General features: G+C 37.5%; 1 protein-coding gene across 3 annotated transcripts in view; it reads right to left on the reverse strand.

Moving 5' to 3' along the window:
* Positions 1-24,389, reverse strand: part of CTNNA2 (catenin alpha 2) — a 457,330-nt gene that overhangs the window by 314,019 nt on the left and 118,922 nt on the right. For all 3 annotated transcript variants that reach the window (XM_021395891.1, XM_021395885.1, XM_021395890.1), the window contains exons 6-7: positions 23,634-23,900; positions 10,833-11,036 (exon numbers count right to left, since the gene is read on the reverse strand). In XM_021395891.1, the coding sequence (XP_021251566.1) occupies positions 10,833-11,036; positions 23,634-23,900 (471 nt within the window). The remainder of the gene's footprint in view (positions 1-10,832; positions 11,037-23,633; positions 23,901-24,389) is intronic.

Here is a 24,389-nt window from a genome sequence, read left to right on the forward strand (position 1 = left end):
TAACTTCACATCACAGCAACTTCTGGTGTTCCCTATAAGAAACAAAAAACACAATTCAATAGCCTCAGTAAGTCCCCTGGGTGAATGGTCCAACCAGGTTGGAAACACTTAGATTTGGACTTCTGTTTAATTGTTTCTTTTCTCTACGATAAAATACAGCTAATGGAATGTCAACCAGCTTCATGGCTTCCTTTTGTTCCAGATAATGCAGTTATGTTACTATGTGTTTAAGTGATTACATCTGGTACCATCATTTGTCTTACCTATCACTGTCAAACTCTTTCTAACCTACTGCGATGTCTCTTTTCAGCGGAAACTGAATGGTGTTTAATACAACAGCTTAAGAGAACCAAAGATTTCATTAAATTAATATGTCTCTGGTTAATTCTACCTTATCTACTTATTCAGCTTACCCTTAAAACCCAATTAAAATCTCATTTATCTGATCTCAGGATTCAAATACGATTTGGCAATGAATTTGACAGCCTTATAGCAGCTACATTACTACACATTGTGCCCCTAGGTATTTTAGATGCTATCAGAAAAAACTCAGTCACTGTCCACTTTAAGCTCCAGAATTGTCCTTTGGGGATCTCAGACTTCACACTGAAATGTTTCATTACAACACAAAAAATCAGTGATGCTATTGAAGACATGAGCCAATCCTCAGCATAAACGGGAAGAATTTCCTTAGAATAAGAGGAAATTCTAACTTGTGGGCTGAACTCAAAAAAAAACCAAATGCCCAAAGCAATTTTCAACACTGTCATGTGTTATAATGCATCCAACTGGGTTTTCAGTTTCTCCATTTGCATTCTTTTTTAAATAACTGCCAAACAAATGAAAGAATTAGTTGAGGTGTCAGTTAATTAACTGACAAACATATAAACAACCTACATAACATATGTATTGTGAAAATACATAGTCAGTATGTTACCCTAAGCTTAATCATAGCTTACTTTATAAAGCACACAAGCTTAAAGCTTTATTACAGAGAAATACATTTCACAAAATGTTTCATTCCATTCTGTTGAAGTCAAATACATGCTACCACATTTTAAAATAGTCGCTATATCTGCTAAAAGGAAAGGCTCTGAAAGAGTCTCCAAATGTTACCAATGTTATGAAAACTGGATCAATATGTAAAACTACAAAAAAAAAAAAAAATCCAAACAAACATGAAAAGTACTTATTCCTCCAGCTCAATCTTCTTAAAGTAATGAAACAATTCTTTCCCCTTATTATTTTGCTAAGTTTTAGGGAGCTGCTTACAGTGTAGATGCCTTTCATTCTCAAGTAAAAACACAAAAATAAATCACACGTCCTCCCAAGTCTGTCTGATACATAATTTTGAAAAAGTGACGAGTTACTGGGTCATGAGACACAATTTGTCTACTGTATTTATGAAGTCATAAGATAATTCTCCAGGTCATATGTCAAAGCCCAGCAAACTTGGATATATCTCTTAATATTTTCTCATACATGTCCGTTGTAGAAGGCAATTTGTAAATTAGTCTTAATACGTTGCATGTGTTCTTGAGCTTTGCATCATAAATCTGCATCTGAAATAATTTCAGAAGCGTAAGGGAAGCTCTTATCCCTTCCTTGCCAAATCTGTAGGTGAAAAATAAAATTAACAAGGTATTTCAAAAAAATGCAAGAAGAACTTAACACTCCATTTCTATTTGATAATTAAAACACTTAATATTAACTTGATTTGAATATATATATATTCTCAAATAACCTTTGGAATCTATTTTCTTCAAAAAATCCCATAAATACTAAAAATTAACCTCTTCATTTTATATTTTATTACATTTTCTTTGATTGCAGCTATACCACATCGGAATGCAGATCTCCAGTGATGCAGAAAACATTTCTGGTATGCAAGTGTGCCCTCTTCTGGACATCTATTACCATGACTTCAGATAACATATCTCTAATATGAATTCTATTGCTAGGTTAAAATCATTCCTTGTGCAGATAAAAACATGAACAACTCAAAACCAACACAGTGTATGCAAAGCAGAGCTTAGTGGACACTAATGTAACTTCCTCGTTTTCTATTTTGGATTGCTAATTGCAAGTGTAAGCCCTGTAATAACATTGGATCCTTGATGCTTTTCTATGGTGCTCAACAGAATCAGTTTCTCTTCACATCCTCTGTCCTTCCCCCAGTTCCATGTGCCTTGTGTAGGCTCTTAATGAGAAGGAAGCAAGTCTACTCAAACTGCTCAAATCTGACTTCATGCATATCACGATGTTAACACACTTTGCTACGGCACATTTTGACAATGCTCAAGAAAAGTGATACAAACCCATTTCCTAAACTGGGACACAAATGCCCTTACCAAGAATACACTGCTGGTACACACTCACACTCTCATGGAGCCCAAAAGTCTCCTTGCAGTTACTCCTTCCTCTGCTCACCTGCAGAATAATAATATCTCAAAGACACAGATGTGCACAGTTAATACACTGTTTGAGTTTCCACTGATGCCTTCAGGTTTTCCACAACTGCAAGAATGTGGCTATATTGTGCATATTAAAAAAAAAAAAATCATTAAGTGAACAGAAGATGTTATAGAGCCTTCAGGAGACAGATTTCCGATGCTTACTAATTTCATTAGGTCCGTGCTTATTTTGATGCATTCCCAATAACACTAAAGGCATTTGAATGTTTTACCTTGCATCCCAAAGCATACACTGCACAACAGTATGTATCTGGACTGTGCAAACACTGAAACTAAGATGCATACACAAAAGGCAGATGCACATGGAGATAATAATCATATTGCTACCAATATAGTATAAAATGCATGAGAAATTACTTTCTCACTGCTATTGACTTGCAGACAAGGAAAAATAACAAACTAATGACCCATAAATGTGCAAAGGAAAATTATAAAAGTTATGAATCACACCACATATTCAAAGACTTTTCTACAGGTGAACAAATAGCTTCAACAATATTATTTTCAGATAGCCTAAATCTTACAAACATTACCACTGTGCTTTCCAGCATATTAAAAGCAGTGATGCAGAAGTCGTTACTTCTGTAAGAACACATTTTAGAAAAATCAAAACTAATTAATGCAATATAAAATGAGTTAAAATACAGTGTTCAGTAGAAGGAAAACTAATGCTTTTTTTTTTTTTTTTCCAAAACAGTTTTTGTCTAAATATATTGAATTTTAAAGGAGCATGTACTCTTAGTACACTCAGTACTTCGCAGTTATGGAAATAATAATTGCATGATTTCCAATAATGAGCACGTCTGGTATCAAAAGGACCCTTAAAAATGCAGTTTAGTTAATAATGGAATAACAATGAAGTCAAATTAAGGAAGAGCATTCACAGAAGGACTGTAACATAACATCATTAAGACCATATTTTTTCCGACTCTTCGTGTCAATTACTGTACATCACTAATAGTATACAGAGATAAAGGAAAATGAAAAAATAAGTCCTCACACACAGGCAATTAGTTGAAGTTACTGGCAATCTAGAACGTTCCCATGCTAATTCATAGAGAAACACCTTGTCAGAAACATCATTCAACCTAATATAGCAATTCAGCCTCAGATTCCCAAAATCTCGTTATTTATTTACATTTTATCAGGAGATACAAAGCTTTCTCAATGGCTCATCATGGTCTGGCTTTACAGACGCAGCATACAGTAGTTACCCACAAAATGTTCTCCAGTGGACACCACCAAGCCAAAGCCATCAGTAGTGCAGTTCAGAAAGTCCCACAAGCAGTAATTCAGTGAATTAAAAAAATCAGGTTGCTCCAAACAGATGACATACCACAGGGCTGTGTTATGCCATGACCAGAGAAACCTTAGGTCAAGGCAAATTGTTTGCGTGTTTGTCATTCTCAAGCCATAAGGACTCGCTTTGCAGGGGGCTTTTCCATTTCTTTTTGATTAAAAAAAACATCAGTGTGGTTAACTGAAACTGCTACGAAATAAAGAAAAACATGGACCTGGAAAATAAGAAAATGCAGGAATTCGCAAATAAAACAAAAAGTGAAAGACATCTCACTTGTGTAATTGTAAGCAGTGCAGCATTTCTGTAAACACATCATAAAGACACTAGGCATCTCCTCAGAGGCCCCGATGATCAAAAAACAAGACTCAAAAGGTTCCTTGAAATGTGGCTGAATCCTTTTGGAGTTATTCTGTAGGTAGCATACTTAGATAGTGATTTATGTACAGTCAGGAGAAGTTGAGGCATTCAGGAGGGATACATAAATGTAAAGCCTAAAGTACTGGCAAGGAAACACTGTGGCACATCATAAAATATTTGCAAATTGGGAACATATTCTACTCCTCCAGTCATAACTACTGTGCTTCCAGTTGTTTATTTCGAGTTAGGGAAGACAAAACTGCTTGTATAACATCCCAACGTGTAAAGTGAATAGTAAGCGAGCTTATCTCCAGCTTGAAATACAATAAGGGCTTTCAGACAAGCTGTTCTTCTCGAGAAGTGCTTCAAAAAGCTCAGAGTTCAACAGCAGTATCAATCAGAACCCTGTCCAGCCAAGGTGGTCATGGTCACCTCAGTTGGTCCTGGTGACTCAGCAGTTGGTCGCCTGTCACTCAGCCCAGCCTCCATCCCAGGACAGCCACAGACATCATTCTGTCTCATCACAGTAATTTACTGCTCGCTGTCACCCAGGCTAACCTTATGCAAGGTTATTGAAGAATTATTGCTTTTCTCTTTTAAATATGAATTCAGATGGAGCAGTTAAACATGGGAGCTGACAGTATCTTGAGAGTTTATAGATTTCCCTTTGCTATCAGGTATTTTCATTCTCCAATCAAGCAGAGTAACTTTAGCTGTCTTTTAAGGACATTTCATTTTCATGTAGTGCAGCATTACAATTTTACTTTGAGAAGTTAAAACTTTTTACTGATATATTTGTGAAGAAAAACTGCCTGGAGACTTATATTTTCCCTCTCTGTTTTCTTACGTTTTGCATCTTCAAGATATGACATTTTCTTCTCTATAGAAACAGGAATTATAGCCTGTAGCACCTCAGCTGCAGTGAACAGCAGTTAGGAACAGCTAGCAGCTTTAGAGAGCAAGATTAAAAAGAGCAAACACTAGGCAACATTATTCCTATGGTAATATCAGTAAAATATCAACAAAAACAAGCCTAGCCTGTAGAACTCTGAACCTCACGCCTATACGTTCAATAGTAGTAACACAAGGAATTCAGAAAGGAGTGTTCATTCCAAAGAGCAGTCAAGGACGTCAATAAGCAATACTAAGCATTCTCTGTCCTCAAACACAATTATAGTAAAGTGAAAGCCAAGCTCTTCTGAAATGTTAGTAGTGGCTGAGAGCAGGAACATGGGGTGGGAATGAAGGTTAACTCCACAAGTCCAAAGGCTACAGAAGATGACTAAGTATTTGAACTGGATGGGAAATGTCTTTTCAAATGTGCACTTGTACTCATGCCAAGCCAGAATTCAAGTGGTTACAGAGATCTTTAACAGTCGTGGCTTACTCACTTGTCAACTGCTTTCCAAATTTGTCTTTGATACTCCACAGCAACCCAAAATTCACAGTCTGTCTTTATTTGGCACTGAAACCAATGATGTCAGAGCATCTTTTTAAAGCATATTTTTCTAAAGATATCATTTTCTTCTTTTCTCATCCTAACCAGACATCAACAAGCAGCACCCTCATGCTTACAAGAAAGAGTGCCCAGAGCTGGTTTACATGAATTTGGCAATGAGCTTCTAGTCCATGAATCTAAGCTTAAGAGCTGGAGCTACCACTTTTCTAGGATTGTTGCTTCCTGTCAGCCTGCATAAAAGATCCATGAGAGTAAAACAGCAGGAAACTAGACCACGGTCAGAGCTAGCCATCCACTGAACAATATTTTCATTTAAGTAAATGGAAAACAGTTGTATTAACAGCTTCTGCGGAACTGTATTTAGCTCTCTGCAGGACAATAGTCAAGAAATGCTTTTTTATTTATTTATTTTTTAAATAAATGGTTGCATTTATTAAATGTACCTAAGGTTTTGAGGAAAAATAATTCCAATTTTCTGAGAGATAGAAAATGCCATATGACCTAACCAACTGAGATTTTTCCTGCCTCCACTTCCCAGAAAAAAAAGATTTTTAAGTTCCACTGAGTTCAGCATGGAAATAAGAGTGATCATTCTGGGAAAACATTTTGACAGAGCTACTGATAAGAAAAATGGAATGTATGTATTACTAGAGATCTACTACAAGATACACAAACAATAATGAAACAGTACATATCTCATCTCCATAGAAGTTCTTTCTCAGTTCTTATGTACTGTGAGACTCCAGCCAATGCAATGTGTTATAAAAAATACATAATTATTCTTAGAACTGGTAAAAATACTAGGAAAAAAATTTCCTGTAGCAACAATAATTCCAAAATCTTCTACAACAATAACTGTTTAAATATCCTCTGAATTGGGTCTGGAACATCTGAGTATTTGTGAATTAAAGACGTCTTAAAAAAATCTCATTCACTATGGAGGAAATAGTACAAATCAACATTTATCTGAAAAGAAGGAACGAGGAATGAAAACACACCTCTACAACCACGTCTTGTCACAGACCTCTGTTGTGACATTTCTTTATAACCAAAAGAAGGACATAACTACTAAACCAGCATTATTTTTCTCTTCTAAGTTGAATTCTGCCCTGTCCTTTTTAACTGAACTTCTTTTCATATTTTATTTGGATGCCAACATTCTGAAAGTGGCATTTGCTTTTTTTTTTTTTTTTTTAAACTCATATCTCTATGCCACACATCTTGAAATTTAGTTTCACCAACCTTGTGTCTTGCTCACCCAACAACGCGATGACTTGTGGTATCTGTTTATCCAGTTTTCCAAACTGCACAACAGCTTGAACTTACTTCAGTGAAACTTTGGGTAACACACAGAGAGATCTCTCACTGACATAAAACTAGCCTTAGGAACATTATACTCTACCTGGTAGCCTGTGATGGATCCATAAAGACTGGAAAGGCAAACAGGAGAAACAACAGTGCTGTGTGTGTTAAATTTTCCTTTGCAATGCAGCAGAGTATATTGATCTACCAAAAGCTGGTAAAGCAACTGGTGATGAAAACAGACCACAGGTGCAGGGAATATCAGGAGATATGACAGATGTACTTAAAAAGCCCTGCAGGAGCACAGAAGATAAGATGCACGCCTCTCCACAGGCAGCTTTCTAAGAAAGAGGTAGGCACAGTGGGTGTTCTGCAGGTGGAGGAAGTTTTCTTACACAACCTATGCAACATAAAAGGCAGAAGTTCTTTCACTGTTCAGCTAGATGCTATTTCCTTTTGTTGCAAGCAAAACCTGGTAAAACCCCTTTTTTTCTCCTTGCATTGCCTTTAGCATTTAGCTAGAAAGCACAAGCGGCTTGTATCATCACACAGCCAACCTTCTGTTTCATACAGCTGCCTGTAACCCTCCCAGTTTCCTCTTCGTGCCTCGAATGACATCCACAAGCACAACAGCAAAAAAAAAATAATAAAAAAAAAATCAGTGAAACGTCAAGAATGACAGCTTCATTCCGAGTGCGTTTCTTTTGCGCTATAATTTTACTTAGTATCTATGGAAATTTAATGTAAAATAGATTTTAAGCCACAACAAATTTATATAGATCTTTGCAGTGTCAATGTTTAACATGGTAAAAGGGATTACAGAATCTACTTGGCTACCAAGCAGTTTGAAGTCCCCTCTGATCCCAATCGTAGAAGTAGATAACTAGAGAGGAACAGTTGTAAGCTGGAGAATGATTGACCTAGCATTGACTCTAAATGACATTGCAAATATCCAACAATTCATTGTCTGTAACTGTAAACCAGGACCACTGAATATTCAATTTGTTCTATGCTTTCTGTATCTCATGGCAAGTATGAAAGGGGTATGCAATGCACATGTGATCAACAATCATCAGCCAAACTGATCTATCATTTTCCAGGTGTCATTAAAGAGGGGGAAAAAAGGTCAAATTCTATTTTACGTGCTTTGATAGAAGGCTTTCCATGGTTTAAGTCTCTGTGGGCAGAAGCTAAATGCGTCCATCTTCACCAAATCATCTCAGAGGTACAGACTCAGAGTTACAACTGCATCATGTCAGGCAGCTGGGTGCTCATGATTCAGTTTTACCCTTTTGAAACTTAACCAAGCTTTTAGAAAACTTTCCAAATGAAATCTTTTTTCATAAGGAACATGCTCAGTATTATTGCGAAGGAAATCTATCCCTAGCAAAAATTTAAATATTGAATCAAATTCTGCTAAGGTAGACAAATTAGAGTAATTCAGTCTCTGGATAGATGCCCAAAAAGAGCTGTCTACAACCTAGGTATCTAATCTTCCATTCACATTCATGGGGATTTGGTTAATATAGTCTGAGATCTCCAGAGTTATTCAGCTTATCATATATCAGATTATAAAACTTAGCTTATAAAACAAGGCCTTGACAGGATTCATCATTCATTCAGTTATAAAAGAAGCTTAAACACCTCGGGCTCAATTGATTTGATGAAGGTAGGAATCAAGCCATTTGCTGTTCCTAGAGCATATACAACATAGATGTGGGGCTGGCAGATACAATACAACACCTATGGTAGATCCAAAAGCCTCCTATTGGCACACTGCAGCCAAGAGCCTTAGTTTAAACAATTACCTAAACCAATAATTTAAAACGATTAACTGAGACCCTCATTCAGGCACATGCATCTATATGTAAAAACATAAACGTAAGTGTCTACGAATATAAACTGAATCCCACCTCTTGTATCCACTATGATCAGCTTGGACAGTGTTTAATGCAATACCATTCTTAAATTCTGCTATCTCAGTTGTGTTTAGGTTAGAAGTACTTCACTTTTCAGGAAATTAAGTATATATTATGATATTACAATGTGCATTCAATAGCTAGAAAAAGAGCTTAAATTAATTATATTCCAGTACACATCATGAAAAGTCTTAATTATAGGAACTGTGTGGCTTAGACCAAATGAAAAAAAGAAAAGGAAGAAAAATGGAAGATATCATGGTAACAGATATTCACACCATTATGGCTTAAGCAACAACTAGGAAGCTGTTAGCCATCTTCAATGTCTTCATAAATGCTTACAGTGACTTAAAACTTTCCCTTCTGTGTAGATGGGGTCAGAAATAAAGTAAGAGTGTTTGTGGTCAAAAGGCAAAGTGCATTCCATTACCAAAAACGTGTGCACTTAAAAAGATGCACCGCAATGACAAATAACAATCCATCAGATCTCTTTTTGAAAAACCTATAACAATGACAGACAACTAACTAATAATTCTGTACAGCAAGATTTTGTAGGAAGCAATCCAGAACATTCCCTTCCATCACAGCCTCTTCATAATGGCTAACCCAGAATGCAACTGCATAGACTTTGCTTTCTATCACATCACAAGAACTTTTCAACCATCACTCAATTTAACAACGACAAATAGCAAATCGATTCTTTTAAATTCCACACTAGTGTTAACAGCTACTTCTTATGGTGACTACCATTTGGAATAAATATCCTAAAATGTCATAGTTATTTCTAGCTGTACAACAAAATAGCTCAAGGATCGAATTTTGCAGTTTGTCAGCCTACCAAATAACTATATAACTGTGTAACAACGTAAATAACAATGGTGAAGGTTCGTCTTCAGACAGCCTTACTAACAATATTTTAATGATTCCAGAAGAATAGGATCGAAAATTGCAGTCGTAGCCTGGTAGAAATGACAGACAAGCATAGGGAGGATTGTCAGTCTAAGAATGTTTCTTCAGACATCTATTCGAAGATATTTAAGATCGTATAAAGCAAGTTTGTAAAGAGAATTTAAAACTTTTCATTAGTGTTACATTCCAGTGCCCAGAGGGTCACAGAAGGGCAATGATAGTTACAAGGACTGCCTGATTCAAATGGCAACTACCACGGTTTTAGAAGGGAACAAATCATTTCTCTGTAGTTCTCCCAACAATAACTTGCCATTTTTAAGTTGTTTGTATGGCTTAGGAATTCAGACATCCTCCACAGGACTCAGGAGTAATATTTAAGAGTTTTAATACATTAGGCAGAGAGAATTTTCTCAGATAAGTTAGGCAGAACAAAGGTTACACACTGCAGGTTAACACCATGTTGTCAACAGCTCTTGAATCCCTACATACACAGCTGTATTTAAGGCACGGAAGACATAGTTGTGGGAACAACACCTGTTAATATTACTCACTACTTTCACAGCAACAGAATATTTAATAGCTCCAACAGCAAGCCAAGACCTTCAGTGGCTTAACCCACATAGTCGACACATTATCTCACATGAGCATCTATAGGTAGCATCCTAAGAAACACACACAATGACCATTATTGCACCGTGGCTATCATTTTGATAATGAACTGTATTCATTTTCATTAGCGAAAACTGTTCTCAGGCAATTATGCACTGACACTGTTTGCCACCAGGTTTCATTAAAGAAGTATTTTATCCCAATGTGATTATTTGCTGGCTATTTACTGCATAAGAAGGAACTTCAATGCTACAGCTATGGAGAGCGAGGAGTTGCTTCACAGACCAAAACACATCCCTGTGAACTCCTAATTGCACCAAAGTTCTGCCAAAAGTTTGCAAGACATTTAGAAGTCAAATGATTGAAACAGCTCATACGAAGAAACAGTACTGTGGTTTTTTTTTGTTTTTTGTTTTTTTTTTTTTAACAATTAAAGCCTTTTACTAGAGAAAAGCGTAATAATCTAGCGGAAAAGAAACCAGTGCTAAGCATGCATCACTTACGTTGTTCATGTACTCGCTGAGCAGGTCCTGCAGTGCCTGCCGCACGGCGTTGCACTCGGCTACGATGCGCTCGCGGCGGTCATCCCGCGTGCACGAGGAGTCTGCCATCAGCGCCGCCCCGCTGATAATGCTCTCCAGCCTCTCCTCCAGAGACGGTCTGAAGCGGGCCTCGCTGAACGTCATGGGGTCTAAGATGATTTTGTTCTGAAAAGCAAAACAGGAGGGAGAAGATGAGCGGGATAAACGGATCTCCGTGAAAGATGTGGATCTGTTGGTTGAAGGTGTTGGGTATGTTCAGATTGAAGAAGAGAAGACTCTGGAGGGACCTCACTGCAGCCTTCCAGTACTTAGATGGAGCTTATAAAAAGGAAGGAGAATGACTTATTATGTTGTCTGACAGTGATAGCACAAGGAGGGATAGTTTTAAACTAAAAGAGGTGAAATTTACACTGTATGTTAGGAGGAAATTCTTTACTCACAGGACAGTGAGGCTGCCCAGAGAGCTGTGGGTGACCCATCCCTGGGAGCATTCAAGACCAGGCTGGATGGGGCCCTGGGCAGCCTGACCTGGTGGGTGGCAACGAGCCCACAGGAAGGGGTCAGAACAGGATGGTCTTTAAGGTCTCTTCCAACCCAAGACATTCCACGACTCTATAATTCTAGATACTGACTCTTACTTTTTTAATGTCTCTTATTTCAGCAGCTTCAAGGAGTTTCTAACCATTCCTATGGATAAATTATCTACCAAATTCCTAAGAAATAACTATTAAACCAATATCTGGCAGCTAAGAAATCCCACTGTATGTATAAAAATAATTCACAGCGTATACATATTTTAACATATATCAACACTACTGCTGCAAACAGCACAACTGGTTCAAATAACAGTTTGGGAAGCACATAGTAAAAAACAAATCAACACAAACTACTGGGCTATGTATATAATGATTGTGTCTCTCTACCACTGTACATCATATATGTATTTTTTATCTTGATGTACCGTAAGTTCACAATTTCTTTTTCCTCAACCATCAGAATATTTTTTTTTGTTCGTCAGGAAATTCATTTGAAAGGTGTAAATATTCATAGAATCATAGAATCATAGAATTAGCTAGGTTGGAAAAGACCTACAAGATCATCCAGTCCAACCATCCACCTACCACCAATAACCCCACTAAACCATGTCTCTCAATGCTATATCTAAATGTTTCTCGAACACCTCCAGGGCTGGTGACTCCACCACCTCCCTGGGCAGCACATTCCAGCGCCTGACCACTCTTTCAGAAAAGTAGAATTTCCTAATGTCCAGCCTAAATCTCCCCGGCGCAACTTGAGGCCATTCCCCCTTTTAGAAGTGCAAGTTTTTATCACTTAAAAGGAAGTTGAATAACCTTAATTAATTCCTCCAGTCTGATTGTTTTTCTTTTATTAGATTTATACTTCTAAAATGCGACTACATCACAGCAATATTAAATGAAAAAGATAAAAATCAGGGAATTCTCATTAACACCACAAGAAAACCACACTAGGAAATCATGCAGAAATAGCAATGTGAAACTTCTATGATTGCTGTTCTATGTTATGTCTTTTGAAGACATTTTCTAATTTCTTATTAAATGAGGAAAAATGTTGGATCATTTATTTAAAGAAATCTGAGGCTACATGATAGGAATACAGTCCAAACATGTCTTTAATTTGCCAAGTAGTACAATAGTTAATAAAATATCTTTGCTGTACTAGAAAATGTTTGCTTTTCAAGGACTGTTCAGTATTTAAAACATCTTATTTCTTGAGTTACGACCATTGTTAAGCACCTCATATATCAAATGTGCTACCAAATATCAAAAAGTGCTAAAATGCACAGATTCTGCCCCAGTGGCGTATAATCTCATGTCATATTGTGTCCTTTAAATCACCAATATGTCATATTATGAATTGTTTTTCTGTCCTTGTAGATTGAGGTAACAAATACAAAAGAAGTAATCTGCCCCCACTTACAGGCACCTTAGCAACACCGTGTCACTCACTAACCTTTAGCTGCAGTCATGCAAATAAGTTCCATAATGGTTTATTGTCTAAAAATGTTCTCTGAGCTGCACTCTTCCTATTTGTGTTTTAAAAGAAAATCATGGAACATGAACAAAATGATCTAAAAAAGGTAAAGCTACCTTGTTTTCTAAGAATTAGCACAAGCATCTTAAACCACACAGGATTTTATTAATGAACCAATTGAGTTTTCTCAGTATTTTTGATGACATTATGATTTGTCCATTTCCTGCAATATCTCACTTCAAAGTGATACAGTTAATTTGAAAAAAATACCATATACTACATTAAAATGTAAATCAGGATTCAGGGGCATGAGATATATCCAACGTCCTCTTATAACCCTGAAAACTGTATCAGATTGCTATGAATCAGCAGATACTCAAATTAAGTTATTCTAGGTTACATTCTGATTCTAGTTATATATGGGGTATGGCTTCTAGGGAGGTCAGTGAAACTTCCAATTAATTCCTCTGCATACACATGCACTCAAAAAATTAAAAAATCCAAAAAGGAAAAATTAAAAAAAAAACAACAACCACTACTCTCACTACTGTACACAGAAAAAGGATCAAACCCTGAGATATTTGTAACGTAACTAAATGCAAAGCAGTTAAATAGCAACAAGTGCAAGGATGTCAGGAAATTTATTGAGATTCATTCATTAATAAAAAGGAAATATAGAAGAATTCTAAGCAGATATGATATTGTTCCAGCTCCAGGAACTGCTGACTTGACAGAAATGAATGCAACATTAACCAGAATGTGAAATAATGTCTTGTGTGTATCTTCTAGGGTCTACGTTTCACAGCTGCAAGCAAAGCAGTTTTACAAGCATCTAAATTAGAAATGACTTCTCTAATAGCTGGGCCTACGCAAATTTATGTAGCTGTGCTTTTCAGTCAAATGTTAATACTTAGAGTTCACTGCAAAACTGACATTCATAGCATTGGGATTTTCACAAAGCAGCTATATAAATTCATGTTTACAATAGCATATTTAATTCTGTAATAGCAAGAATGAAATTGCATCAATTGACCTATCTTAGCAATTTATGTCAATTATAAGAAGCATAGGCAAAATAAATTCCTTTAAAAACCTGTAAAGGACAAGTCTCAAGTTTCCATCACTTATTGACAGCCAGTTAGTTGATGAATGTAGATTAATTGCAACATCAAATATGTTTTAATTAATTAACTAATATTAAAACCATAAATCAATGACTGACACTATAATCCAGCTTTCACAATTAAGTGTTTCAAGGCTCTTTGCAACTGCAGACTGACTAGTATCAACTGTATCTTTGCAATGGGCTATAAACGTACATTATTTTGGCTTTATTTGCTGAAACAAATTCCAAGAAAATTAATTTCAATATAATTACAGACTTAAAGTCTGTTAAACTTGGGATAATATCTTCTTTAAACGTATTTCAGTTAAATATTTCCTCTATTTTTTAAATGAGTGCTTATGGAGTTGTTGTAATGTATTTTTAAAAAACGCAGGCTTGCAGAAAATAGATGCCTTTGTACCAATGAGTAGTATATGCCATTTCTTTCTTGCTGAAGGGAAGAAGTTTTTCACACAGAGGGTGGTGACGCACTGGAACAGGTTGCCCAAGGAGGTTGTGGATGCCCCGTCCCTGGAGGCATTCAAGGCCAGGCTGGACGTGGCCTGGTCTAGTGCTTGGTGACCCTGCACTCAGCAGGGGGGTTGAAACTAGATGAGCATTATGGTCCTTTTCAGCCCAGGCCATTCTATGGTTCTATGAAAGAGGAATAATCTCTCATAGACATTAATAAACTTCTGAAATCTAAAATCTGAGATTAATTATCCACACTTCAACAGATAATATTGAAAATAACTACATACTGCAGCCTGCTCCAAAGAGACAAGGTCAGAGATTGCAATGGATATACCTTTAAATTTTAGCGCATGACTTGAGTTGCGTGTTATAGGAAGTCCTATCGCAGGAACCACTCAAACCAACAGCGGACAAGCCTCACAAGAAGCAATGCAAATGCAGCAGTGACCTGATCTGAGCTGGCATTGGTGCCCTATACCTCTAAGCAATGCAGCATCTCTCCTGTCCTGAGAAACCACCATAACAGAAGCAACCCAAGCCATGGACTAAAGGAACCCAGCAAAAATTTTGTGGAAAGTTTACAGGATGGGCAACAGGATTGATCTCTGTGTACATATCTAAGGATGGAAAGAGGGGTGATGATTAACGAGGATGCTATGGATAGTCTAGGATACCAGTTCATATGATGTCATGCTCATTTATAAAATCTAGGAGCAAAGAAGAAGAATGAGACATTTAGACTTGCAATACTTATCTTCCCAAGGAACCATCACATGTAATGACTACTACTTTCCTGCAAGTGGTTAAAAAAAAAAAAAAAAAAGTCCAGTTCTGCAGGAGCTGAAAAGCAGCCAAAATAAAAAGAGATCCAAATAGATCCTAAGTCAATGTACAGACTCGTAACCTTTGATACTGCTCAGCGTTTTAGCAAGCTTGAATAAAAAGCTCACGGAAAGCATCATCTTTTCAATGTTTTAAATTGAAATAGTGAAACCACTTCTACTTTACCACCTTAGAGCTGGAAACAAACTGATTCTTAAACTCAAATCTCAGCTATAACTTACAATGTAAATTCAGGCAGGAAAATGTCTGAGATAACGTTTTTGGGAAAAAACACACAAAACAGGTCCATACCATTTTCCTGTTTATATACATGAGTGTATGAGAGCAGAAGAGAAGCACAGATTCCCACCTGCACACAAATGTCTGTTTGAGAGCTCCACAGTCAATAACCTCTCATCTTACAGAGTGAGCAAGAAGGGATTCATGATTTGCTTGCAATTCCTGCATTGTTCTACTGCGTAAAAGGATGATGAGAGTAATTATGGTCTTTGCTTGGCTTTTATACTACCAATGAAATGAATAACAGGTTATTTCTTCTCAGAATTTAGTAGAAGTAAACTTCGAAACAAAATATCAAACTATATAAAAGGAGCCATGCTATGTTTTAAGGGGAATCAACTTCTCTCTTTAAGAAAATTAACAGATAAATAAGTACTAGTTGGGAAAAACAAACAAGCAATGAAAAAAAGATACCACAACAAACAATTCAAGCTCTTCCTTGCAAGTGTAGGAGAAAAGGCAAACTGATTATTCGGACTCAAAGACAGGAAAGGAATCTTTGGAGAACAGAATAAAATATCTGTGAGTCTAACACGAGAAGCTACAAAGGACAAAAAAAAGAAACAACAAAACAAATGTAAATTCTGAAAAATATTCATGTATTTGCATGAAACTGACAAACAGTAGCAGCCATTACATCACTGTCCACCTGAAGCTCTGCAGATGGAGGAAATAACCTAAACAGAACAGAAATATCTTTCCAGTAAGAAACTTTTCCATTATACAGTTTTGCAAATATGCATACCTGATGTAATTCCAGTAAACAGAACTGATATATTAAATGCCAGGATGAACAGCAGAGCACAGTGGAAGAGAGACTTAATTGGGAGTTAGGGCTCTGAGGTTCCTTTAGTGACTCTTGTGTTAATCTGCTGTGTGACAGGACAAACAATACCTTCTTTCCTCTATTTCTCTTTTTATACTTTATTTGTTCTTCTATTTAGAATGTAAAGCCTTCAGGGCCGAGATCATTTCATAACGCGCTTGTCAGTGATTTCACTGAAGGGAAATATCCTTTTTAAGGCTAATGAGACTGCAAAGTAAATAGTATATCACAACAAGGAACTACATTCCCAGTGGCAAATGCCTTTAAAACATTAAATTGATAGATACCATAGATGAACAATGTCATTAACTAAAAAAATTGTCTCTGTATAAAAAAGGAATATATAATATATTGAGGGACCCACTTTTGTAAAATAACATGGGAGCCAATACTGGATAAGTGTTGCTTTGGAGATCTGTCTGCACATCCATGGAAAGAAATGCAGTGTGCTCATGGCTTTGTTTTATGTATGTACATCTATGTACACCTAAGGTGCTAACAAGGCTATTTAAATTCCTGTTTAGTGACAAATCAAATGTTTTCATCTGACACAGTGTTGTATTTCACAGAGACACCACACAGCTGAGGTTTAGAAAACACAGTACCAAGAGTGCAACAGCACAGGGACTTTTCCAGCTCCCCAAAATTCACTCTTCACACTCCAAAACCCCATCTCCACCACCAGAGTTCATGACTGATTATTCAGGTTAGAACATAATAAAAATGACATGTAGTAGTTATTAGTATGAAAAAGTCTATCCTCTGAGGAAGGCCACCAAGATGATCAGAGGGCTGGAGCACCTTTTCTGTAAAGAAAGGTTGAGAGAATTGGGCCTGTTTAGCTTGGAGAAAAGAAGGCTCCGGGGAGACCTCATTGTGGCCTTCTAACACTTAAAGGGAGCATATAAACAAGAGGAGGCACAACTGTTTACATGGGTGGATAGTGATAGGACAAAGGGGGAATGGTTTTAAGCTAAGACAGGGGAGATTTAGGTTAGATAGTAGGGGGAAGGTTTTCACTCAGAGGGTGGTGACGCACTGGAACAGGTTGCCCAAGGAGGTTGCGGATGCCCCATCCCTGGAGGCATTCAAGGCCAGGCTGGACGTGGCTCTGGGCAGCCTGGTCTAGTGGTTGGTGACCCTGCACTCAGCAGGGGGGTTGAAAGTCGATGAGCATTATGGTCTTTTTCAACCCAGGCCATTCTGTGATTCTATCAAAGCTTTTATTCTTTACGAAAACGTTGGGACTACCCTAACAGCAGTTTAATAGTTAGTATTTAAGTCTCTAATTACATTGTTAAATTTGTGTTAATATGTTCCTTAAACATATTACAGGAATAACTATGGAGATATTACTTCCATCAGATATTGTTGATGTTTACATGTGACTTACATAAGCATCTCACAAGTGCTAAGCCAGCACATTCAAAATAGTACAAACTGTAATTGAACTGGATAATTTCACTAAGCATGGCTAAGCATAACCTGAAAAATCTTTAATCTATTTTGGTTATAACCATTCAGATATTCATAATTATTATTAACAATTAAAATTCCATTACCCACAGTGGAATAATTATTTTCCTGGAGAATATCTATTGTTAAGGATAGGTATATAAATATATGTTTCTGTTGATTCGATTTTTAAGATGTGTTTCATTTGTGTTTCCACTGCCTAACAAATTTGTTTGGATAAGAGTTCACTACAGAATCTCCTCTGCAAATAAACTGATCATTGTCCTATGATAGCTTAAATGCATTTGAAAGGAAAACACAGTCAAAAGAAGTGGCAGAAGTAAGGTACAGTTAAACATGCAAATAGCATTTTGAACTGCTAAATTTTTTTTCTGCAAGGCTAATCTACAACACAAAAAGCTGAGATGCAGCATTTCGGGGGAACAGAAAAGAAACACCAAGAAACCCCGCTAGGTGGTGCTCTTAAACAGAAAATATCCGTCCAGCAGCTCACCAGCAGCATTCGCAGTGCCAAGGAAGAAATGAATGCACACGACTCCAGCTGCCTGTGGGGAGCGGTGTTTCCCTTTAGAAAAGGTCCTGTTCCTGCTACATATTTGATACCAAAATCTCATCATTTCCAGTGCTGCCACTGACGGTATGGAGGTGATATTTTCACAATAATACTTCCCCATGTACACACAAGCATAGATAAAACAGTAGCTGAAATATGTATGGTGCCAGCTACCAAGATCAAAAGTAGAAAAAAAAATCCAAAATAGATGAATAAAACAATTTTTCTTGCTGCCACATGGAGAATTCTGAATTACAGCCCTTTCCCCTCTTACAGAACTCTTACCTCAACAGAAAGGCAAAGGCTTTTGCAGAAGGTAAAAGAAAGTCAGAAATTAATTGAAGAAAGAGGGAATAACTTGAATCCACTGTATTTTCCTACTTTCCTAAAGTATCAAGTGATGTGCAGCACACTTCCATCCCCTTGTTCCTGAAGGCAATGAACAGAAAATGGAAAACAAGAGGCTAAGGATAGTGTCCAGGGAAGGAAGAGAGGGCAACTGCAAAGCTGTTGGCTGAAATAACCAAATAATGTCAGAAAAGTGGGAAAGCAAATCGACTAACCCACTGAGTTTGTTGAGCATCAAGTTTACATTCACTATTCTAGTAACTTCTTGGGTGGGGGGTGGGGGGGGAAGATACAATGACAAGAGAGAAAAGCTAAAAGAGGGGAGATTTGTATTGCATATAAGAAAAAATTTTTTTTATGGTAAGGACAGTGAGTCACTGGCACAGGTTGCCCAGAGAGCTGGTGGATTCCCCATCCCTGCAGGCACCCAAGGTCAGGCTGGAGGGGATCTGAGCACCTGATGGAGCTGTGGTGTCCCTGTTCATTGCAGGGGAGTTGTTCCAGATGGCCTTTAAAGGACCCTTCCCGCTCAAAAGTTTAAGATTCTATGATTCGGTGACAAAGTTCACCAGGCCCCTGAAAATCTACTCTGTGCATTCCTCTCTTGAAAGGTCAGGTCAACATTCTCAATATATTCTTTTTATTTTTTATTTCTTGCAAACACGTAAAGTTTTTAGATATACTGTAAAGTAGAATATTGTTCTGTTGTTCACTATTTTCTCAGCATGTGAGGGATGACCAATCTGAGATTTTTCTCCATTCAAGGGATCCAAGAAAACGCCAAAACCAATTCACAAATGGCAACCTGGCTTGCATCAGAAATAGCGTAGCCATCAGGACCAGGGAGGTGATCATCCCTCTGTAATCAGCTCTGGTAAGGCCGCACCTCGAGTACTGTGTAGTACTGTGTTCAGTTTTAGGCCCCTCAGTACAAGAAAGACATTCAGGCCTTGAAGCATGTTCAGAGAAGGGCAGCAAAGCTGGTGAGGGGTCTGGAACACAACTGTTATGAGGAGCCACGGGGGGAACTGAGATTGTTCAGTCTGGAGGAGGTTCAGGGGAGACCTTATTGCCTTCTACAACTCCCTGAAAGGAGGTTGTAGCAAGGTGGGAGTTGGCCTCTTCTCCCAGGTGGCAGTGATAGGATGAGAGGGAATGGCCTAAAGCTGCACCAGGGGAGGTTCAGGTTGGATATTAGGAAGAATTTATTCTCAGAAAGAGCAGTGAGGCATTAGAACAGGCTGCTCAGGAAAGTGGTAGAGTCACTGTCCCTGGAGGTGTTTAAGGAAAGAGTAGATATAATACTTAGGGACATGGTTTAGTGGGCAATATGGGAGGTAGGTGGACAGTTTCAGCCGAGCTTTGCTTTCAAAGTGTTATTAGTACATCCTACAGCTACATTTCCAGAAACTAAGAAATCCCAGCCTTGGTCCATACTCTGACTGCATACACTCTCCAGCTAGTTGGAGATACCCTGTACCCAACAAATATAATTTCAGCCTGTCACTGACAACAAGTGACTACAGCAGTCCTTTGACAATGAGAAAGAGACCTAATCAGCCTTATCAGACAGAAACTGCTATTTGCTCAGTGCAAACATTATATTTTCAGAATTCATAGTAAGCTCTTAGCAAACTCCCCTATGTACCTTGCAGAAATTGGGATAATTTTTTTCCAGAGTAGCAAAAGCTCCCTTAGTTGTTGCAGTAAGAACCCAGAAATACCTAATGACCATAAAATGTATAACAAACTTTATTATTAAAATCCTTCACTATTAAATCAAGAAGTATCTGGAATTAAATGATCTGAAAATGAAAAAACATGTAAGGACAATTAAACATGTATTTTTTGTAAGTTTTATCTATTTCAAGCAGTACTTCAATGCAGCAAATATAGATATGAAAGAGATTCATAAACTCTCTGCATTTCTACCTAAATAATTTCTGAGAAGCAATAAATGATAAAACTTTCCAAAGATTTAGCTGCTAATAGCTCACAGGTAATTTTATACCACAAGTCACAGTGCTATATGACTCTATAGAGTATGACAATGTAACACCTAACATAAACATAACAGCTGAAGGGTTCAAAGTAGGTAGGATAATGATTTATATTACATGTGATGATATTTTGATAGAGAAAATACTCAGGCTAATTACACTGCAGTCATTTGAAGTGTTAAGAAACAGAGTGCTGATTCTGAAATCAGAAATACTGAACTCTGAGAACGGGTAAATGCTACGGAAAAATATGCAAACATTTTTAATATGGCAGAATTAACTTATCCTACAATACCAGGTTTAGGATGCACTTCAGAATAAAACCAAATGGTCACTGTAAAATAAATACATTGTGCAATCACTCTCACTGCAAAAAATAACCTTCCTTTCTCATGCTGAAGTAGAACTCTTTTCTGCCATATCTGTACTAAAGACATAGTTACATGAGACTGGTAATTTTGCTTGCTTTCCTACTCATACAATATAAGGGTAAATTCAGAATTATCCCATGACTGGAGCTACAAATTTGGGCTTTCCCTGAAGTTTAGGGAATGTTGTCTCCGTTACAACATTATGCCCAAACAAATCTCAGCCAACAGCTAATCCCTGAGGTGAAATAAGAAATGCAGTTAGAAAGTGGATAAAACAATTGTTTCAATCTTTGCATCCTCACTAAGATAAGAAAGTTTTCATTTCCTAACGCTGGAAAAAAAATTCAGAACTCTGTTTCTCCACGTGCAGCTGCGTGTCCACACATGATCCTATGACAATGTACTTCCCATGCACATTTACAATGCCTGCCACACATCATGTAAACTAGGAAAGACTTTACCTGAGGAGAAAACCGATGAATGAATGTTTTCCAAACAAGGCAGCGCTCAACATCAGATGTCTCGCATCGCCTCCGCAGCCCAATGAATCACTAAATTTACTTTCACTAAGCACAACAGCCTTTTCCAGAGAGCAGTAGCATCATCAGTTTAGATCTGCTAAGAGTCACGTGCTTTCTGTGACTGTTTGTCGAACCTCCACTGTCCATAACAGCAAAGTCCCACACAAAAGCCAGAGTACAATCAGATAAACAGGGAGATTATTCCCAGGACCTTACCAGTAAGGCATCTGTAAGCTGAGAAGGCCTTGAAAACCAGGCAGAATTCTTGAAATCTCGACTCACAATAATTTTACAGGAAAAACTACATAATTAGAAATAGAGATACTGCAAAAATATCACTACTGTCAATGCAGGCAGTAGTATTTATTTATTTATTTTTTTCCTAACAGTACAATGAAATCTGAATCTATCTCTGGGTCCCACAGTAGCTCTGAATGGTTTTAGCAGTGTTTCATCTTCTGCAGCTCCTTTTCATTCACTACACTGGCAACTACTTTGACCCATGAAGGAAGAAATTTGATCTGAGCATGGCTTCTTGTTTGCAGCATGAGGAACCACGACAGGAAAAGAGTATGTTATCAATGGCACAAACCCTTCTGCCACTCAGCTACCAGCCCATTTCCTCTCCTATGCCTATCCACACATTTTCAGCTGACATATTTTCAGATCTGCCCCTACTTCCCTATTGCTATCATTTGTGTATTCATTCTCTGCATTTTTTATTACCATATCCTACTCGGTCACTGAGCTTTCCTTACTCCTGTTACATTTATTATCATCTTCAGTGTAAACCCAATGACAGTAAGCTGCAGATTCATAAGGGAAGCCCAGTCCTAGGACAGGAGATGAACCATCTGTACAAATACCTCAAATTCCAGCCCTAAATACTGCAGGATTGAGTAACTCCTGAAAAAGGTGTGACATATATTATGTTAGGAAATACTACTTTTCTGAAAGAGTGGTCAGGCGCTGGAATGGGCTGCCCAGGGAGGTGGTTGAGTCACCGTCCCTGGAGGTGTTCAAGAAACGTTTAGAAGTTGTGTTGAGGGACATGGTTTAGTGGAGTTATTGGTGGTAGGTGGATGGTTGGACTGGATGATCTTGTAGGTCTTTTCCAACCTAGCTAATTCTATGACTCCATTCTATCTTTGAATTGCAACTTTGTACATTAGTGTCAGAAAAAAGTACACTGCTCCCTAACAATAATTTTGGTAAAACTTCTTTAAAGTCAAAATTAACTTATCTAACACCAGAATTTTCATACGTTGTCTTGAAGTTTTGTACTTTCTAAAGAACTATCCTCAAGAATGAAAAGGGGAAAAAATGTTAAAAAAACTAGAAGTGAAATTAACATATAAAAGTTAGGTGTTAAGAAAGTTACTTAAGCAAAACTAGCTGTTTCTGAAACAGAGGCTGCAGCATCTTGTCTGCAACTAACAGGACTGGTATCAACTGTGTTTGATCGGTGCCTTATTTGATGAACATAATTCATTATTTAATAAACACTTTGTTAATGTTTCCAGGATGCTCAGCTCCACCATCACCTTTATTTTCCTGTTTCATCTTCCTTCCTGACATGCCAGATAAACCTGATTTTGCCATTCAACAGAAGACATGAAAAATGTCACAGAAATAAACTGTCAGATTAATCACACTTTGTGTTATTTACATAGCTGGATTTTTCAAGGATGCTAGGGCAGAGGACAAGTTCTTTTTCTCTAGCACAGCTGCAGCATAGGAGTACAAACTCCTTATAATTCAAGTCCATTAGCATCAAATAACCATTTCTCGTTACAAATAACACAAATCAACGTCTGCACTTTGCCTCTGCATTCTAAGGAAATGAACCTGAATGAAAAGAGAAATTTGAGTCCTATCCAAAACCCACTTAATTAAAAGCACTGTAGATTTCATGGTGAAACATTTCATTTTCCATACACTTCTGATACTTACATCAAATTCATTTAGTGCAGCAGCAAGCTCTCCTATGCCAGTGTGCCCCTTGTTCTCATCAGTGGGTGAGGTGGCCTGGGCAGCGTTGGAGATACCAGCAATTGCTTCTTGAACTTGCTTGAAGACATAGTCTCTGTTGGCCCTAGTGGCTGCAACATCAGGGTGACGAAGAAATGCTTGGGATGCAGTATACAACATTGTGGCATTTTTCTTCAGAGCACCTCGAGCTGCAGCCATTTCATCCCTGCAGTGAGGATCTTTCAGCTCCTACAGAAAAAAAACATGCCATTATTTAGCTGTAAATGAAAGCTTTAGTGTTAGAGAGTATTGTCCACGCTGTCACTGTCCAGTGATTTTGCAGAGATGTCCTTAATGACAAAATCGACCATAATTCCCACAAAATCTCTCTCTAGCCCAGGAAAGTCCATTCTTTCTGTGTAGCCAACGTGCTCACATTCTGCTCACAAAGAGCAGAAATGTTAGGTCCATCTGTTTCCCTTTTTCAAAGACCAGCATACAATGTAAAAAAAAAAAAAAAAAAAAAAAAGGAAAGGAAAGAAAGAAAAGTGAATTTTTTTCTGCCTGATTCACTGGCTTCAGTCTGCTGATTTCATAAAGGCAACAAGGTGCACCACCTACACTGTTTACACTGTTGTAGCATCATATTTCCCTAAGTACTGAACCTATGTCCTTTACAAAATCACCAGAAGGCAGACCTTTAAGAAAAATAAGAAATTATCAAAAAAACCTATTACA

The sequence above is a fragment of the Numida meleagris genome, chromosome 4 (assembly GCF_002078875.1).
Source record: "Numida meleagris isolate 19003 breed g44 Domestic line chromosome 4, NumMel1.0, whole genome shotgun sequence".
NCBI classification, from domain to species: Eukaryota; Metazoa; Chordata; class Aves; order Galliformes; family Numididae; genus Numida; species Numida meleagris.